This window comes from Astatotilapia calliptera, chromosome 17, assembly GCF_964374335.1.
Source record: "Astatotilapia calliptera chromosome 17, fAstCal68.1, whole genome shotgun sequence".
Taxonomy (NCBI): Eukaryota; Metazoa; Chordata; class Actinopteri; order Cichliformes; family Cichlidae; genus Astatotilapia; species Astatotilapia calliptera.
In genome coordinates, this window is record NC_137438.1 from 14,646,416 (window position 1) to 14,663,482 (window position 17,067).

Below are 17,067 nucleotides of genomic sequence, written 5' to 3' on the forward strand. Positions count from 1 at the left end.
CATTACCAGAAGTGTTTGTGAACTAAATCACGAATGTGGGATACTGTTTGTCCGTGATTTAAACAGCCCAGCGCTGCTCCCGACGAAGGGAAAACCAATTCTGCAGTGGAGACCTACCTCGGCACTTGTGCAGGTGAAACCAAAGGGAAGATATGCTTCACCATATTTTCTGGTCTTTGGCTTAGAATGAAGTTGGTTTGGAAACATATTCAGCGATGCTTCATCTACTGCTTTGCGTTTCTGTAGGCGCCCATGCTAGCAGTGTCCAAGCATTTTGTTTTTTGTGTGACAAAAATAAACTGAAAACTAAACCTTGGAATATGTTATTAGTTTAATTCCAAAATATTTCCAAAGCACACTTCAGTTCACACTGCTTGTGATTTTACAGTGTTCAAATGAATACTCTTAGACTTTGCATTCAACACAATGAATGCATTTGTATCAAGTTTCAACTTTTAAAAGTGAGGCTACATCTGAATCTTTCTTTAAAAGGAATTGCACCTAAATTTGCAAAAACTGTAACTATAATATGATATATACAACTGTTAAAAAAAACTCAGTTTTACACCACATTCTATTGTGATACAACAACTTGGATTTCTTTTCAAGTTTCCTCAGGAGAACAGCTTAATTAATAGAACAGAAGTATAAATAATATCCTTCCTAAAATACGCATATCTCAGGACTGTGGGAAAGAGCAAGAGGAGGAAACCCACGTAGGCACAGGAAGACCACAACAGAGCAAATAACCCACAGAAAAGTCCCAGCCTGGATTTGAACTGGGTACCTTCTTGCTGCAATGTAACAGTCCTAAACACTAGACAGCTGTACTCTTTTGACTGTCTGGATAATTTCATCGCTTCAGGCACATAAACCGAATTCAAATGTGACACCTTTAGTGGGCTACAGCCTCAAACACTGAGACAAAAGAAGGCATTTCTTTGTTTGCAAGCCAAAAAAATGTTGGAGCTATTATTCATTAGTGATTCTCATTTCTCACACATCCCATCCCTAAGAAGATTTTAAACTCAGTCTGGAATCATTACCAAATTATCCCACTTCTCCCTGGTGTCCATTGCCCTGCTCAGCTACAGGGAAGTATCCTGCAAGCTCATTGGTCAGTGCGTGCTTCTGTCCTGCCCATACAAAGTATGTAGGCTGTCCTGACTGGTCTCGCTCTTGTGTATACACAAAGAAGGGGCTGAGTTCAATTGCCAGAGCCGACCTGACCAGGCCGACTCCACCTGAAAGCTCTGAGCAGGGGTGGTAAACTCGCCCGCTGACAGGATGCATGTACAGCGCCTCGGGGCGGAACAGGGCGGAGAGTTTCTCTGCGCCGCCACAGTATGATAGCAGCTCCTGCTCGCCCTGCGGTCCAGTGGGGCTCTGCAGCAGGTGGGTGAAGACCACAGGTCGGTCATCGCAGCGCAGGAAATTCCTCTCCCTGCCGCACAGTGACAGGAAGGGGAAGTCATCCTCGTAACGACCACTATGATTCATGCGCAGACGAGTGAAGAAGAAGACTAGGAATTCCTTATCTGGTAACAAAAAACAAATAAATAAAAAATGAGGGCATCAGTAATGGTCTCACAAGTGGTATTAATGCAATTTACTTGAAATTAAAATAATTCAACTGTATATGAACATCGCACTACATTTTGTATAAAACTTTTTTAGTATAACATAAGAATGTGATATTAAATCCATAATTAAATGTCACAGTTTATCATCTCAGTGTAACACAATTTAAATGTCTCTCAAGGATTATCACAAAGTACATTTTTTTTTCTTTTCCCAGTTTAATGTACAACACTACAATGTATTCAAGCTGGCTGCAATTTAAGTGAATTGCGAATTGTGAAATGTCACAAGTTACCTCTCATTTCTTTAGTCTGGTTCCTTGCATCCAAGAATCCAGACATTTTTATAATTAACTGAAATACCTGGTATAAGTGGTCTCAAGCACTTATTTTCTGAAGTATTTCTACATCATGTGTTTAATGTACATAGCTAAGGACCGGCCGCATATGTAATACACCTTATAAGTTGTTTTTAATTTAAAAAGCGCAAATGGTTCAAATATAACCATTTAACATTTGTACATGAATAACAGTAAGACAGAAGGAATAAATAACAAACAGGAGAAATATATACAATCAAAAAGGAAATAAAGGCACACACTGGAGAACAAAGTGCTTGGAAGCAGTGCATTATCACGTGTATCATTCTTGTAAGTGGTCTGAATGGTGAGGTTTACTCAGACCATAGCTCATATTGGTGAGGATGGTGGGCAGGGGTGGGGTGTGGGAGAACAATTTTTGTTAACAGTCTAAATGTCCCAGGGAAGAACCTGTTCATGAGTCTGGAGGTGTGGGACATCCTGGGCTCAGTAGTGGAGTACAAAACACCCAGGCAGTAGGACGGCTCGCTCTCCACTGAGGTGTGGTAGAAGACCAGCGGCAGCTTCTGGTCCAGGTTATTCTTCCTCAGGATGCGTAGAAAGTGCAGCTGCTGTTGGGCCTTCTGCTTGAAACACTTCATGGCTACAGACGTAAGGGCTATGGGTCTGTAGTCATTGAGGCGGTCTATTCCAGTCTTTTGGAGGATGGAAATGATGGCTAAGGCAGACAGGTGGGAATGGTGGCATGAGTCGGGGAGAGGTTGAACAGCATGGTGAGGATTCCCTGACAGTTGTTTCACGCAGGCTTTAACAACATCCCATGGGATGCCGTCAGAGCCGTCAGTTCTCCTGGGGTTCACCGCAAGGTTTGATCCACTTCAGAGAAAGTTTCATCAATGCTGCCTAACAGCAGCTAACAATGGTAAAACAGCACCGCTAACCAACAGAAAAATTCAGGACATCCTCATCACCTCATCTCAATATCATGTCATCTGACAGACGTGAGCTTAAGTGATTCATTGATGTGTATCAGACTCCATTCACAAAGTTTTGCAGCATCCTCCAGAATAAACAGATGTGGACACTCAGAATTCTGATGTTTGAGGTAAATAGTGGACTGACTGCCTGCTCTTACTACAGATTAATGCTGGCCAGAGTTGTTTGTTCTACAGAAGTCACTAAAGCTACGATAATGCACATGATTTGGGAGGCGTAAGAAAACAGAAATCAGTCAACTGCAATCTACCAGCATATAGCGGTGATATTTTACACGCTGTACCTTTAAAAAAAAGAAGAAGAAGAAGAAGAAGAAGACATTCTTAAGGATGGGAAAAAGGGGTGTGACCATTACACCAGAACCGGACTGAAAAATCAATGACAACTGGTCGTATGGAGTGATGAATACAAACTTTACATTTTGGGCTCAAATTGTCGGCAGTATGTACTGAGGATACCAAACGGGACGGAAGAACAAAACACTATCTTCCCTGAGCCTGGACCTCAGAATTAATGAAGGGATGAGAACAAAAGAGTGCCAAAATCCAAGAGAGAGAGGTTCCAAGCTCGTTAGAATTATACAAACTGTTTATGCCTTAAACTGTATTTCCATGCATGTTTGGATATTTTAATAAATCGTTACATACATTGCCCATTTTCAATTATAAAGAAATGATGGGCCAGTCAAGAGTTTTGCTGTGTACTGTAACGCTGTCATTTCTTAATGTCAAAATAAATAATAAGTCTGTGCTGTATGTTTCTTGGTTACCTTTAAAGCAGGTGACAAAGTTTTTCACTTTGGTATCATCGAGGAAAAGCTGCAAGTAGAGGAATGAAAGTTAACATGATATTTACTGCTAAAGGGAGACTCCGGATGTTTACTTTTTGAAGAGCTAGTTTACTTTCTTACCTGTCCTTGATGGTCGATATAGTAGAAGTATTCTCGGATGCGTGGTGTGGGGCTCTGGCCCTGGACGTACGTAGCGGTCGCTCTGGAGGCGGTTAAGCCGGCTGGTCCGCGGCGCAGAGCGGCCAGAGCTCTGGCGCTGAAAGCCGCGGTCCGGAGGAACAACATAACCGAGTAATAGTAAATAGGCTCCGTATTAAACACGGGAACCGAAAATGTGGTGTTTCACAAACGACAGCCTGTGTGTTTCTGCTATTTGCACACCTTACACAACTCAGATTAAAGCCCCAAGTGTTTACAATCGAACAAACGTTACCCGGAAGTGTTTAAGTGGTGCAATGTGGTCATTTATTTTCTGCTGCCACCTAGTGGATGATATCATGCACGCGTTTGAAATGCAGATGTAACGCGCGTATATTTCATGAGAGGCTCGACACATTAGAAAAGAATAATAGAATTCTAATTGTAATCTTTACATATTAAATACCTGTGTTGTTATTTTACTTGGCCGTATCTAAAAATGTAGTGAAACAGACATTTTTAGACTTTGTAGATAAGAATCAGGTCATCCTAAAAAAAAAAATCTGATGTGTTTGACTTGTCGGTTTGCGGTAGAAAAATGTGAAGTCCAACTCCAAGGTTATGATAGATGGATGAAGCCTTTATTTGTCACATTTGTTTTTTTACAATTATTATTGTTTTGTTCTTATTCTTTCAGTTTTATCAAATACTATTTGGTCTTTATTATCAGTCAATCAGACTTTATTGCTTTTTTTTTATGTCAGTTCTTTCAGTGCTAAATGTACAGCACCCGTTCTGCAATGTCTGATTCGGCTGGTTCATATTGAACACCATGTAAAATCTCTCACATCAGCTAAAAGTGAAGATGTTTGAGAAGATATAGCCATAGCAATTTTTTAAAAAAAGGCCAGGTGTACAGCATAGACCAAGTGAAGGTAAGAACAAAATACAGAGTATAACACATATGTATATGGATGTTACATGTTTGACAGTGACTGGTTGCATTAGTTGGTACTAACCTCATAACCACAGAGTACATATTGTTTCTGTTACAATGTTAGCTCATTGTATATTAACTGCTAAAGAAAGAGTGATCAGGTTTATTTGAATGCACCCTCTACAGGGAGTGCAGAATTATTAGGCAAGTTGCATTTTTGAGGAATAATTTTAATATTGAACAACAACCATGTTCTCAATGAACCCAAAAAGTACTTGGACGCGTGTGATGGAGCATTGTCCTGCATGGAAATCATGTTTTCCTTGAAGGATGCAGACTTCTTCCTGTACCACTGCTTGAAGAAGGTGTATTCCAGAAACTGGGAGTTTAGCTTGACTCCATCCTCAACCCGAAAAGGCTCCACAAGCTCATCTTTGATGAGCTTGTGGGGCTGTAGCTCAGGTGGCAGAGCAGGTCTGCCACTAATCAGAAGGTCGGTGGTTCGATCCCAGGCTGCCTCCGGGCTGCATGTCAAATATCCTTGGGCAAGATACTAACCCCATGTTTGCCTACTGGTGGTGGTCAGAGGGCCCGGTGGCGCCTGTGTCCGGCAGTGCGCCCCAGGGCAGCTGTGGCTACAATGTAGCTTGCCATTGCCAGTGTGTGAATGTGTGTGTGAATGGGTGAATGACTGAATGTAGTGTAAAGCGCTTTGGGGTCCTATGGACTAGAAAAGCGCTATACAAATGCAGGCCATTTACCATTTATTTACCATACCAGCCCAAACCAGTACTCCACCTCCACCTTGCTGGCATCTGAGTCGGACTGGAGCTCTCTGCCCTTTACCAATCCAGCCACGGGCCCATCCATCTGGCCCATCAAGACTCACTCTCATTTCATCAGTCCATAAAACCTTAGAAAAATCAGTCTTGAGATATTTCTTGGCCCAGTCTTGACGTTTCAGCTTGTGTGTCTTGTTCAGTGGTGGTCGTCTTTCAGCCTTTCTTACCTCGGCCATGTCTCTGAGTATTGCACACCTTGTGCTTTTGGGCACTCCAGTGATGTTGCAGCTCTGAAATATGGCCAAACTGGTGGCAAGTGGCATCTTGGCAGCTGCACGCTTGACTTTTCTCAGTTCATGGGCAGTTATTTTGCGCCTTGGTTTTTCCACACGCTTCTTGCGACCCTGTTGACTATTTTGAATGAAACGCTTGATTGTTCGATGATCACGCTTCAGAAGCTTTGCAATTTTGAGACTGCTGCATCCCTCTGCAAGATATCTCACTATTTTTGACTTTTCTGAGTCTGTCAAGTCCTTCTTTTGACCCATTTTACCAAAGGAAAGGATGTTGCCTAATAATTATGCACACCTGATATAGGGTGTTGATGTCATTAGACCACACCCCTTCTCATTACAGAGATGCACATCACCTAACATGCTTAATTGGTAGTAGGCTTTCGAGCCTATACAGCTTGGAGTAAGACAACATGCATGAAGAGGATGATGTGGACAAAATACTCATTTGTCTAATAATTCTGCACTCCCTGTAGGAAGTTGGATTTAGATTAAGCCAGTACATTTGCAGTGCATCAGTCTCATTGTACTATTCATGTATTTATTGTTAGCTGTTCCACTTTGGAGACAGAAGAGGAACTCAGCCTGCAGCAGCAGACAGACTGGTAGAAGAGGAGCTCCGACCTGTCTGGATCAGATCCCAGATACACATCAACAACTCAAGAGTTCATTCAAGGTGTAATTTTGGTTGCTAACGGGGCCGATGGCGCGATATGGCAGCCTCACTTCTGTCAGTCTGCCCCAGGGCAGCTGTGGCTACAACTGTAGCTGCCTCCACCAGTGTGTGAATGTGAGAGTGAATGAATAGTGGAATTGTAAAGCGCTTTGAGTGCCTTGAAAAGCGCTATATAAATGCAATCCATTATTATTATAACATTGTTGCGTGTGTGTGTGTTACCCAAAAAGCCATTTTGCAGGACAGAGAAATCAAAGCAATTCTTATAATTAGTATTTAAATGCATTCAGTTTGTTTGTTGGACGACAAAGAATCACTGAACACCGCCGTTTAAATTGTTAGAGCTATAGCAGGAAGTTGCCTTTATCTTTAATAATGTACCAAACTTTTTAAACCATCTTAAAAAAAAAAAAAAAAAAAGATAAAATGTCAAAGAAAACAACTCCTCAAGAACTTGTTTTTAAGTTTGTAGTTGGAACCCATTGTAGCAGGAAGCAGGTATTTAGGGCACCTGGACTACGACATTAAGGATTTCTTATGAAGTACAAGCTTCTTTTTTCCCTTTTTGCAACCCTCCTCCATTCCACCTCCATTCTTACTTTTGCATATTAAAGGTAAGAATTGTGTTTGATTTGAACCAAAAACTTCCCCACATAGAGCACCTTGTAATAAAATAAAATGCATATAAAAGTTCTTCCTGCTTAATGTTCAGGATCATTAGTTAGAGCAGTTGCACTGGTGAAACATTTTAATTTCATTACGGACACCTGCGTTTTAAGTCTACCAGTTCAGTTTGATTCATCCATCAGTTCTCTTATTCAGTTCACTGGGGAGCTGGAGCTTATCCCATACACACCAGGGAAATGTCGCTGGTAACCTGCTAACCTAACCCCACCAACTGCATGTCTTTGGACCGTTGGAGGAAGTTCAAGTACCTGGATAGAACCCATGCAAACACAGGGAGAAAATGCAAACCGAGTTCAATTCATATAGCACCAAATCACAACAACAGCTGCCTCAAGGTGCTAAGTCAAAATATGCACAAAGGGTAAAATGATGGACAGGGGTTCAAAATCTAAATATATCATTAGGATAGTACCAAAAACCCCCAAAAAACAGAGTTGGTAACATAACAGGCTCTGAAATGGCACGTTTGCTGTGGCTGCGGGTACCATTATAGGATAGGTCTTGAAGTAATCAACTGCTCCTGTATTAAACACGGCTTCCCAGTCATAATAAAAGCTCCTGGTGAAATTAAAAAAAAATAAAAATTTTATTTGAGAGCATTTGCGTACGTGCTTGTCATTCTGTCTATAAAAATGATTGCTCAAAAGGTTTTCAATAAATTCTGAAAAAAATGTGTTGCATTGCATTTGGATAGTACTTGTTTTGTATTGAATTCTATTCCTTTAAAAGTGAATAATGCCCTGAGAGTCAATTGCCTTGGTGGTTGTGCAAATTACCTGCTGACTTGGCCTCAGGATGTCACCAGGCAAGAATCAAGCGCACCCAAAGGGAATCAGTGATCATGTGCGCAGCAGAGGGGGAGTGAGAGACGAAAGGAGCAGCGGCAGAGCATGGCAGTTGGTGTTGTGTGATTACACGTGCGTTATTTAACCTGTAAGTGTGATTACCTTTGACGGCTTAACTAGTATGATAATAGCTATAGTTGTCTGTGCATGTTAAAGTTATGCCTCGGTATATTGATACCATATTGGTAGGATTATTTAAGTATTTAATTAATTTGTACGCAGTTAATACCAGTGGCCAGAATGTCCTGCAATAATTACATCAAGCCGTTAAAGGATTTTTCTTTTGTTTATTGTTTAGTTTAACTGCTGTTAGCTTGCCACGTTCTTGCCTTACTACTAGTAACTTGTAGTGATGGGTCGTTCGCGAACGAAATGGCTCTTAGAGCCGGCTCTTTGACGTGAACGACGCGAGCCGGCTCCTTATCGCGAGCCGTCACATTTTTTTTTTTTGGTTTTTTTCCCCTCTTTCTCTCACCCTCTCTCTCTCGCACTTTTTTTCCGCTTCACTCTGCACGTGAGTCTTGTGCTTTATGCTGGGCAGAGGGGGGAGGGGCGGTAGTTACACTCAATAGTGCAGGAACAGAGCAGGAGGTAGAGACAGAGAAAGAGAGCCAGGGACAACAACATCACATTAGAAAGGTATAGTAATCATACACAACTATTTTCAGTTGTAGATGATAAAGGATTCAGAAAGTTTATTCATGCGGGCCCATATGACAGAGAATATGCATGTTCTTTTTGTTTTCATATTATAATTTATATTTAATTGTGTTGTGGTTTGCAGTGTTTTGTGTTGTTTCACTTTAAATTTGTAAAAGGAAAAAGCGGAAAATTGAAATAGTTAAAAGTTGAAATGTGAATAGTTGATTTTTGTATTATATGATTTATTTATTACATTTTTTTGTGGAGTGAATAAATAAAAGTATATTTACGGTGGCCCCTAGAGACAAAGCACGTAAAAACTCCAAAACACGTACGAACTCTGAACCACATACAAACCCTGAAGCACGTACAAACTTCAAAATATGTAAAAACACGTAAAAACTCAGAAGCACATAAAAACTCAAAACACGTACAAAAGACAACAGAAGTGCTCCAGGATGCTGGGCGCAGTGTTGAGCTTTTGTTACCTAGTGGTTACACAAGCCAGCAAGTACCAACGACCGGATTTGGTGTGTGGTAATAACAGGTAAATGACCTTTTTTTTTTAAATTATTTGAATATATATGAGTGCCTGTGTATAAATACACAAACAATACACACATGCTTTCAATTGTGTAATTTAAGTGATCTAGTAGCTCTGCTTTGGAAGTTCAGTTCATGCTAGAAATGTGTTTTATATTTATATATAAACATATATAAATAAAACCACTTTTTTTTAACGTTAGTAATTCCTTTTGTGCACAATTTTATACTGTTGTTAATAATAAATTAATTAAAGCAACAAAACAACCTGAAGAGCCGGTTCGGAGCCGAAAGAGCTGGCTCTTTTTAGTGAGCCGAACCGAAAGAGCCGGATCTCTAAAAAGAGCCGGAAATCCCATCACTAATTGATACAGAAATAAATCTTACAAAAACCTAAAGTGGACTGTGAAACTGACAAACAGAATTTACAGTACCCTGGATATAGTGTCATTATGAATACTGTAATATAATAAATATACATCAATTGGAAGCCATATCATTATAACATTTTTTAACAGACCTGGTTGTGCAACAGCACCACCAGGAAGATCATTATGTATATGAAGGATTTTGTAAGATTAACATATGAAAAACAAAGTAAGTGCATCACAGTAGTGAAAGTGCTGTACTGTTTATGGGCTCAATTCATCACTGCTATGTTGTTGGACTTTTCAAATTATGAGATATTTTTGTGTTTTGATGCTGACTTTATTGAGTTGGGAGATGTGAGCAAATCTTCAGTGAGATTGTGCAGGGATCATGTTTGCGCTCTAACCTGCAGGATTTCATAACCGGCTGACAGTATAGTAGCAATGCTAAAGACAGAGAAAATAAAAAGTGAAAATAATTTGCAGCAAAGAGTGAAGGAATGCAACACCTTGTTGTATCACCTGACTCTGGACACATAAGAATCAGTCAACCATGAAATCAAAATGCAATGTATATCTGTTACAGCTTCTCAATAACATTCTCCACAAAATATATTTGGAAGTCAGTGTTTTATGTTTTATGAGTATATAAGTGCTGTCAGTTGTGGGACTGCAAGGGCACCCTGAATGCACCAATTAAATCATTAGAACCACAGCAAGAAGCCGTCTGTACTATGTGGCAAACTTGTTAATCTGGTTTGGGCGGGGAAAAAAAGTGAAGAAGTGTCTTCAAAACATCCGTCGAGTTATTATGGGTGTGGGGTTTGTGTTTGAAATTTAGTGAAGCAGGTATTTTTGCCATTTGGACAAAAGGACTAGCTTTGAACCACAAGCTTTTTGCTATTTGCACTACATACACTTCTATTTCCTCGTCGTATTTGATTTAAACCAACAAGTGTCTTTAATGAGTTTTATGTTCAGGATCATGCAACTGCTTTAGTGAAACATTTCAATACTGACACCTGTGCTTCAAATCTAACAATTTTGAAAACCTGAAAAAGTACAACAGAATGCACAAAGGGACAAACATAGAGGAGTACCTGTGGGATTTGAAATGTAAGTATAAAATTAAATAATGGAGAGGTGGTAAATGTATATAGTAAGGCAGGGGTATCCATCTCCAGAGCCACTGTCCTGCAGTTTTTAGATGCTTCCAACACAGCTGAATAAAAGGGTTGGATTACCTCCTCAGCATGCCTTCAAGTTTGGCAAAGGCCTGGTAACAGGCCATTCATCTGATTCAGGTGGGTTAGAACAAGGATGTGTCTGAAGGCTACAGGACAGTAGCTCTAAAGGACTGGAATTGGACACCCCTGTTGTAGGTCTTTGTGGTGAGGTGTGGTTGGCCGTACCGTGCGGACGCACCTGCACGGCATCCGTCCGCAGTATTTAAAACCATGGGGAAGCAGGGGTAGAGAGTTGTGGTGTAGCGTTATGTGTGGCTGGCAGCTTGTGAGTTGCAGCGGAATGAATAAAGATGGCTCTGATTAAAGATGTCTATCTAATTCACACCAGTCTTTAACATACAATATAACAAAATCAGCTTTTAGGTATTGGCTATATCTCATTGACCATTGAGTTGGTAAGCTGGTGGAGGTCAGTGAGAGTTTTCACTTAATAGAACCTTTTTGTCAGTGGTTACATAACATTAAAATGTATATTTATCATTCTTTACAGAATTGTAAAACGGCAATTGTGAAGTCAAACAGTCCCCGAATGCCATCCATTTAAATCACAGCAAGAGGTTGGGTGTACCTTCACTTATGTATCTAAGTTGTTTATTCAGCTTTAAACAAAAATTTATAAATTGCCAGAACAAACAACTTCCAAAGATACTGTTTCTAAGACACCTGTCATTTCTTCTGGGTGTGGGATTTGTGGTTGGAACCCAAAGCAACAGGTATTTTTGGCATTTTGGAACAAGGTAAACTGAGAGACTTCTCATGAAGAGCTAGCTGTTTGTAAAAACAAATATCAGCAGTTGACACACCTTATCTATTTTTATTTGCAACTCCTCCCTTCTTACCTTTGTGTATTATGACTTCTAATGTGTCATGTCTGATTTGAAACAAAAACTGACCTACATACAAAAAAAAAAATGTTTTTCTACATGAAGTTCATTTTTTGTTTCATGCAGCTGTTTTTGCTAGACATTTTAATTTTAGATTGTAATTTTAAAACACCTTTGCTTCTTCTCTAATATTTTAGAACATCTGCAAAAAAGGAAAACAATGAAAGGGAGTAACTGTGGGCTTTGAAATTATATAGTGTTGTGTCCAGTTTTTCCAAAAGTCATGTCAACTTTATTTATCTGAAATATCTGCCTTTTCAAAAGATTTAATTTGCTTTGGCTGTTGAAATTACAAGTTACAGTGCTGGCCCTCTATGTGAAATCAGCTATATGTCTTCACAAAGAGGATGACCCCGGATCAGGCCGTACAGTTTTATACCCCAACAATAACACATTTTATTATTACTACCTTCTTCCGGAAGCAACGTGGCTGTCCTGCTGTCTCCCTTCGAGTCTCCTCTCTGTTCACGTCCAACCTTGTATCTGCTCCTTTTCCTGGAATGACAAAGACAGAAAAAACACCTACCTGCCAAGCCTTGATTATTAATATTATCTTATTGATTCTTTTTATTATCTAAGTTTGGGACAAATATCATCCTGACTGTTAACTAGTTATGATATCTAAGCATGCTGCAAAAAACTCTCTGCCATCTATGTCAATCACAATATTTTGATTCAGTCATGACACTGACTGAAACTTCCGACCCTCAAAAACACAGAGCGCCAACTTGTTAATGAGAATATGCAATGTGTATATAAAAGCAGCTTTATTTAATTATTTTAATCCTAAGTAACACAGTTGGTTCTGAAATGTCATTCATGCTATCACTATGGTCTGCCTGATTAAGTAATCACTTACCCCATACCTAGTAGTTGTCACGGCCAGCGGGGGCAGACCATGTGGAGAGTGTGTGTGGTGGACCCAGGTGCGAACACAGGCGAGGAGACTGGAGTGAACTTAAACTGAAAGCAAGCCTTTATTTGGGCTGATGCAGAAGGTAGTAGACAAAACATAACAGGGACAGGGACTGCAACTAACCAAAAACCTAAACTGGAAAAACACTAACCTGACTGAAAGGAATAACTATGACCACTGTGAACAGAATGCTGTGTAGATGCATGGAAACTGTGAACCAAATGGCGTGACGAAACAGACATGAACATACCTGCACGGAACCTCATCGTGCGGCTGCATGAAAAACAACATAGGCAGGTTTGATTAAAGTATAAAAGCATTTAGTGTCTAAGTATTGAACCTTACATGCTGTTCATAGACAGATATTCTCTGACAAAGTCTAATTTTGTACTTGAGTCTAACCAGCACTATGCTGTAAACCCAGATGACTTTTCATTACATTGTGAAGAAATTTTCTTAGGTAAGAGAAAAATTCTGGAATCATTTACTTAAAAAAAAAAGATTTTAATAGACTGTTTAGACACTCCCAAAGATCATTCTAATGATGACCAACGTCATCATCGTGTTTGGGCCTCATTCCAGTGAACACATGAAATTGTCCAATTACTTATGCACATTGCATATAAAAATAACAGTTACCGGGGAAACAGTAAAATAATTTTGTTGTTCTTCCAAGATTGTCATCTTCTCATGGTGGAGAAGCTGTGTGGTTCAGAGATCTCAAGAACAATCAGTGTTGGGGAGTAACGAAATAAATGTCCCGGCATTACGTATTTAAAATACAAGATATGAGTAACTGTATTCCGTTACAGTTACCATTTTAAAAGGTGGTATTCAGAAATACAGTAACTTTGTTGAAATAAAGGGATTACATGGCGGTCTTTTCCTGTTTCATGTGTTCGGCTATGCCCTGTCTATTTTTGGTAATGTCATGGAACGCTGTGTGGCAAGCAGGAGGAGGACCCAAATGCAAAACTCACAGACACGGGGATGAACTCGAGAAACACAGCTTTAATGCTGGCACGGCAGAACACAGGAAATACAAAACTAAACTGGGAAAAGTAAACTAACACTCGCAGGTAGACACAGGAAGATCCACACAACATGAGGGAGAACGCGACACAGCACTGAGGGAGACGCAGTCATAAATACACCAAGGGTTAACGAGCGGAGTGGGAGCACATGGGGAACACAGGTGACACTGATAATAATCACGAGACATGGCAGGAGTGAACACAACACTGGTGGGAAGACGGGCGAGGCGAAACAGGAAGTACAGAGGTTCAGACAGGAGGAGAGAGAGCACGAGTAGAACACCAACATAACGGGCAGGGGAGACACGGAATAAACACGAAAGGGGACGAGGGCTCATGAATACACAGAGGGGCACACAGGGGGTAGAGTCATAAAGGGAAAGCACTCAGGGAACAACACAACAGGGCAACTCAGGAAACAGAGCCTAAACAGGGAACTGAATACAAAGATACATGAGAACTAAGAATACTGGGCCAACATGGCCCAGGACCGTGACAGGTAATTCCACACCAATGGAAACAAAACACACATTAAGATGCTCTAATGTCTCAATCTTGCGGCCTGCATAATGACTTGACAATTTTTTAAAATTTTTATTATTGTTCAAAAAACTATTTAATATGAAGCCAGGCTGTGTTGGCCTCAGGTTTATGTAGTTAACTGCTAAGTGTGAGAAAGTGCGTTTCTGGTCATTTTACGGTGAAACATGAAAGTAATGCAATGAGTAATGTATCAAATTAGTTTCTCCTGGAATTAATTAAGCAATGTATGCTGCTAAGTGATGATGGTGACTTTCAAAGAGGAGCAAACAAGAACTCAATGAGAACTGATAAATGAATCAAAAAGGAAGCAAATCGATAGGTAACATTGATAATGGAATATGAATTGCTGAATTCTTATTCTTTTCCCCATACACAGTGCAATATATGAACCATGGGATAAGACGAAAACCAGCATCCACAATGACCTTTCACAGCTGGAGGGTACAGCATAATTTGAACAATAGGTTCAGTGTGGCCAAAGAGTGAAAAGAGAGGGAAAGGGATCTGGACTGACGGGGTGGAGTTCCTAGAAGGCTGATCAGGAGATTCAACAGTTACAAGTACCCTGGCTCCTTAAAAAGCATTATCTCTCTTCAAGCAATGGAAATGTGGAGGATTAATGAATGTCCGAGTCACAATCCGACATGAAACATGAAGCATTCATCTATTATTTCTATTCTATCTGTACATCTGTTACAGCTCCTGGATAACATTCTCCATAAAATACTTTTGGAAGTGATTGCTTCATCTTTTATACAGACCTATCTGTTGTTGGACTGCAAGTGCTCCCTGAATGCACAATTGAAATCATTAGAACCACAGCAGAAAGTAACTGAATCTTGACTTATATGTATGAAACGTGTTAAACCGGCTCTAAATAAAAAGTGTTGAAATGCTAGAACAAACAAGTTTCCAGATATCATCTTCAAAACATCCATTGTGTTATTATACGGTGGGATATGTTTTTGGAATCCAGTACAGCAGGCATGGTGAGGGACTTCTCATGAACCACAAGGTTTTTGTTTTCTGTTTGCACTTTTGATTCAGTAACAAAATATCAGCAGTCAATAGACCTTGTGTCTCACAATCTTCCTCCTTTCTTACCTTACTGTATGGCCTTTCACGTCGCAGATTTGATTTGAACCAGGAACTGCCCTATATACAGTATATGTTATTTAAATAAGAGTTGTAAAATGCAGAAGATTTCCTGTTTCATGTTCAGGATTATGAATGCAGCTGCATTAGTGAAACATTCCAATACTGATACCTGTGCCTTAAGTCTATGATTAAAGACAGAACACACAAAAAGTCAAATATAGGGGGCTAGATGTGGGATCTAAAATGTAAGTATATAGCAAAAGGAATGGAGAGGTGGTATCTTAAACGTGTATTGTAGGGTCTTTAGCATACAATATAACCAAACTTAAGGTAACTGTATCTGTTATTTAGTGCTAAATTAATAAAATTGAACTGAACTAAATACCTGGTTCTGAATTTCTACTTTTGCTGTGGTCATCAGTTTTAAATACCTAACCAACTAACAAAAATAGCAAAGCAATAATTCAGTGGAATATAATGCAAAGCTACTTGTTATTACCACCACTGAGCTGGAAAATTAGTGGAAGGTGGTTGCAGTTTTCACTTAAAAGGAACGTTCAGGTCAGGGGCTACATAAAATTAAAAAATGTATTTTGATGTGCGTGTGTGTTTTGCAAATCTGTTTCAAAATAGTGTTGTTTGGAAAGACTGAAAAGACTCTCTCAAGCATTAGTGAAACCTCAGCAAGAGTGACTGTGGAGGTTGTATGTATCTAAGTTGTTTACCCAGCCTTAAATAAAAACGAACAAAATGCCAGAACAAAGACGTTCCAAAGAAACTGTTTCTAAAACACCTGCTGTATTTTTCTGGGTGTGAGGCTGTGGTTGGAGTCTAAGCAAGTATTTGTGGCATTTGGAACAAGACAAGTTGAGGGATTTCTGAAGAAGAGCAAGCAAATGTTTGTGCTAGTGATGGAGTAAAAAAGTAAACATGCTATGACTTTTGCATACCATGACCTCTAATGTGTCATGTTTGATTTAAAGAAAAACAGTACATTTTACATTACAAAACATACTTACATCCTTACGTCCTACGTAAATTATTGTTTCATGTTCTGGATCATGAAGTTAGACATTTTAACGTTGGTATTAACCTGTATTGAGAACGTCTTCAATGGAGACAATGACAGAAGGGAGCAATTGTGGGCTTTGAAATGTAAGTATATAATTGCTATGTAGTTTTTTTTTTTAAATGCATAACTTAGATTATATCATGATTGGATCTGTGTAGTGTAGAAATTTTTTTCTACAATACAATACACTTTAACCACACATCAATTTAACATGTGTAAACAGCCTCTTTGAGTAAATACATTTTCTCTGATTAAATAAAGTAATAAATGTATGATTTATCCTTAATGATGTTTCAGAGAGCAGGGAAAGATCAATTTTGAGGTTTTACAGCACTCATTTTTGGAGAAAAACATTTATTATCACAGAATATCATCTGCTGTTTTTTTTTCCTAAGAAGTAAAAATATAACAACCAGCAATATTTAGATATAAATTATTGAATGGTACAGTGTGTGTTACTAGGTCTAGAAAAGCAGTGGAGTTCACTCCAAAGCAGTGGAGTGAAGAATTAATGCGGTAAATTTAAATTCCAATCATATCTCTTACTGTAGCAGTAACACTGTAGGCCAAACTGCCTCATCAGCTCATCTGTAATCTTGATCTTTAGGTCCTTTCAGAAATCTTTTTGTTTGCTTTTCTCTTTTTTGAAGGAGGAGCTTCTAGGAAATTGATGTCT

General features: G+C 39.4%; 1 protein-coding gene and 1 long non-coding RNA gene across 2 annotated transcripts; one reads left to right on the forward strand and one right to left on the reverse strand.

Moving 5' to 3' along the window:
- Positions 1-313: 313 nt before the first annotated feature.
- Positions 314-4,146, reverse strand: c17h8orf82 (chromosome 17 C8orf82 homolog). Its single transcript, XM_026147039.2, has 3 exons — positions 3,807-4,146; positions 3,666-3,714; positions 314-1,538 (listed from the first exon to the last, which is right to left on the reverse strand). Exons 1-3 carry the CDS (start codon positions 3,969-3,971, stop codon positions 1,051-1,053), a joined length of 702 nt encoding a protein of 233 aa, XP_026002824.2. The 5' UTR covers positions 3,972-4,146; the 3' UTR covers positions 314-1,050.
- A 6,265-nt stretch (positions 4,147-10,411) lies between these two features.
- Positions 10,412-15,126, forward strand: LOC145421617 (uncharacterized). Its single transcript, XR_013902993.1, has 2 exons — positions 10,412-10,713; positions 14,598-15,126. It is a non-coding gene; the product is annotated as an uncharacterized LOC145421617 (long non-coding RNA).
- The last annotated feature ends 1,941 nt before the right edge of the window (positions 15,127-17,067 follow it).

Coding starts and splice junctions, on each gene's coding strand:
- c17h8orf82 (XM_026147039.2), bottom strand. CDS start 3,971: ATGTTGTTCCTCCGGACCGCGGCTTTCAGCGCCAGAGCTCTGGCCGCT. Junction 3,715..3,806: donor ATATCGACCATCAAGGACAG/GTAAGAAAGTAA, acceptor CTCTACTTGCAG/CTTTTCCTCGATGATACCAA. Junction 1,539..3,665: donor CTTTGTCACCTGCTTTAAAG/GTAACCAAGAAA, acceptor TTTTGTTACCAG/ATAAGGAATTCCTAGTCTTC.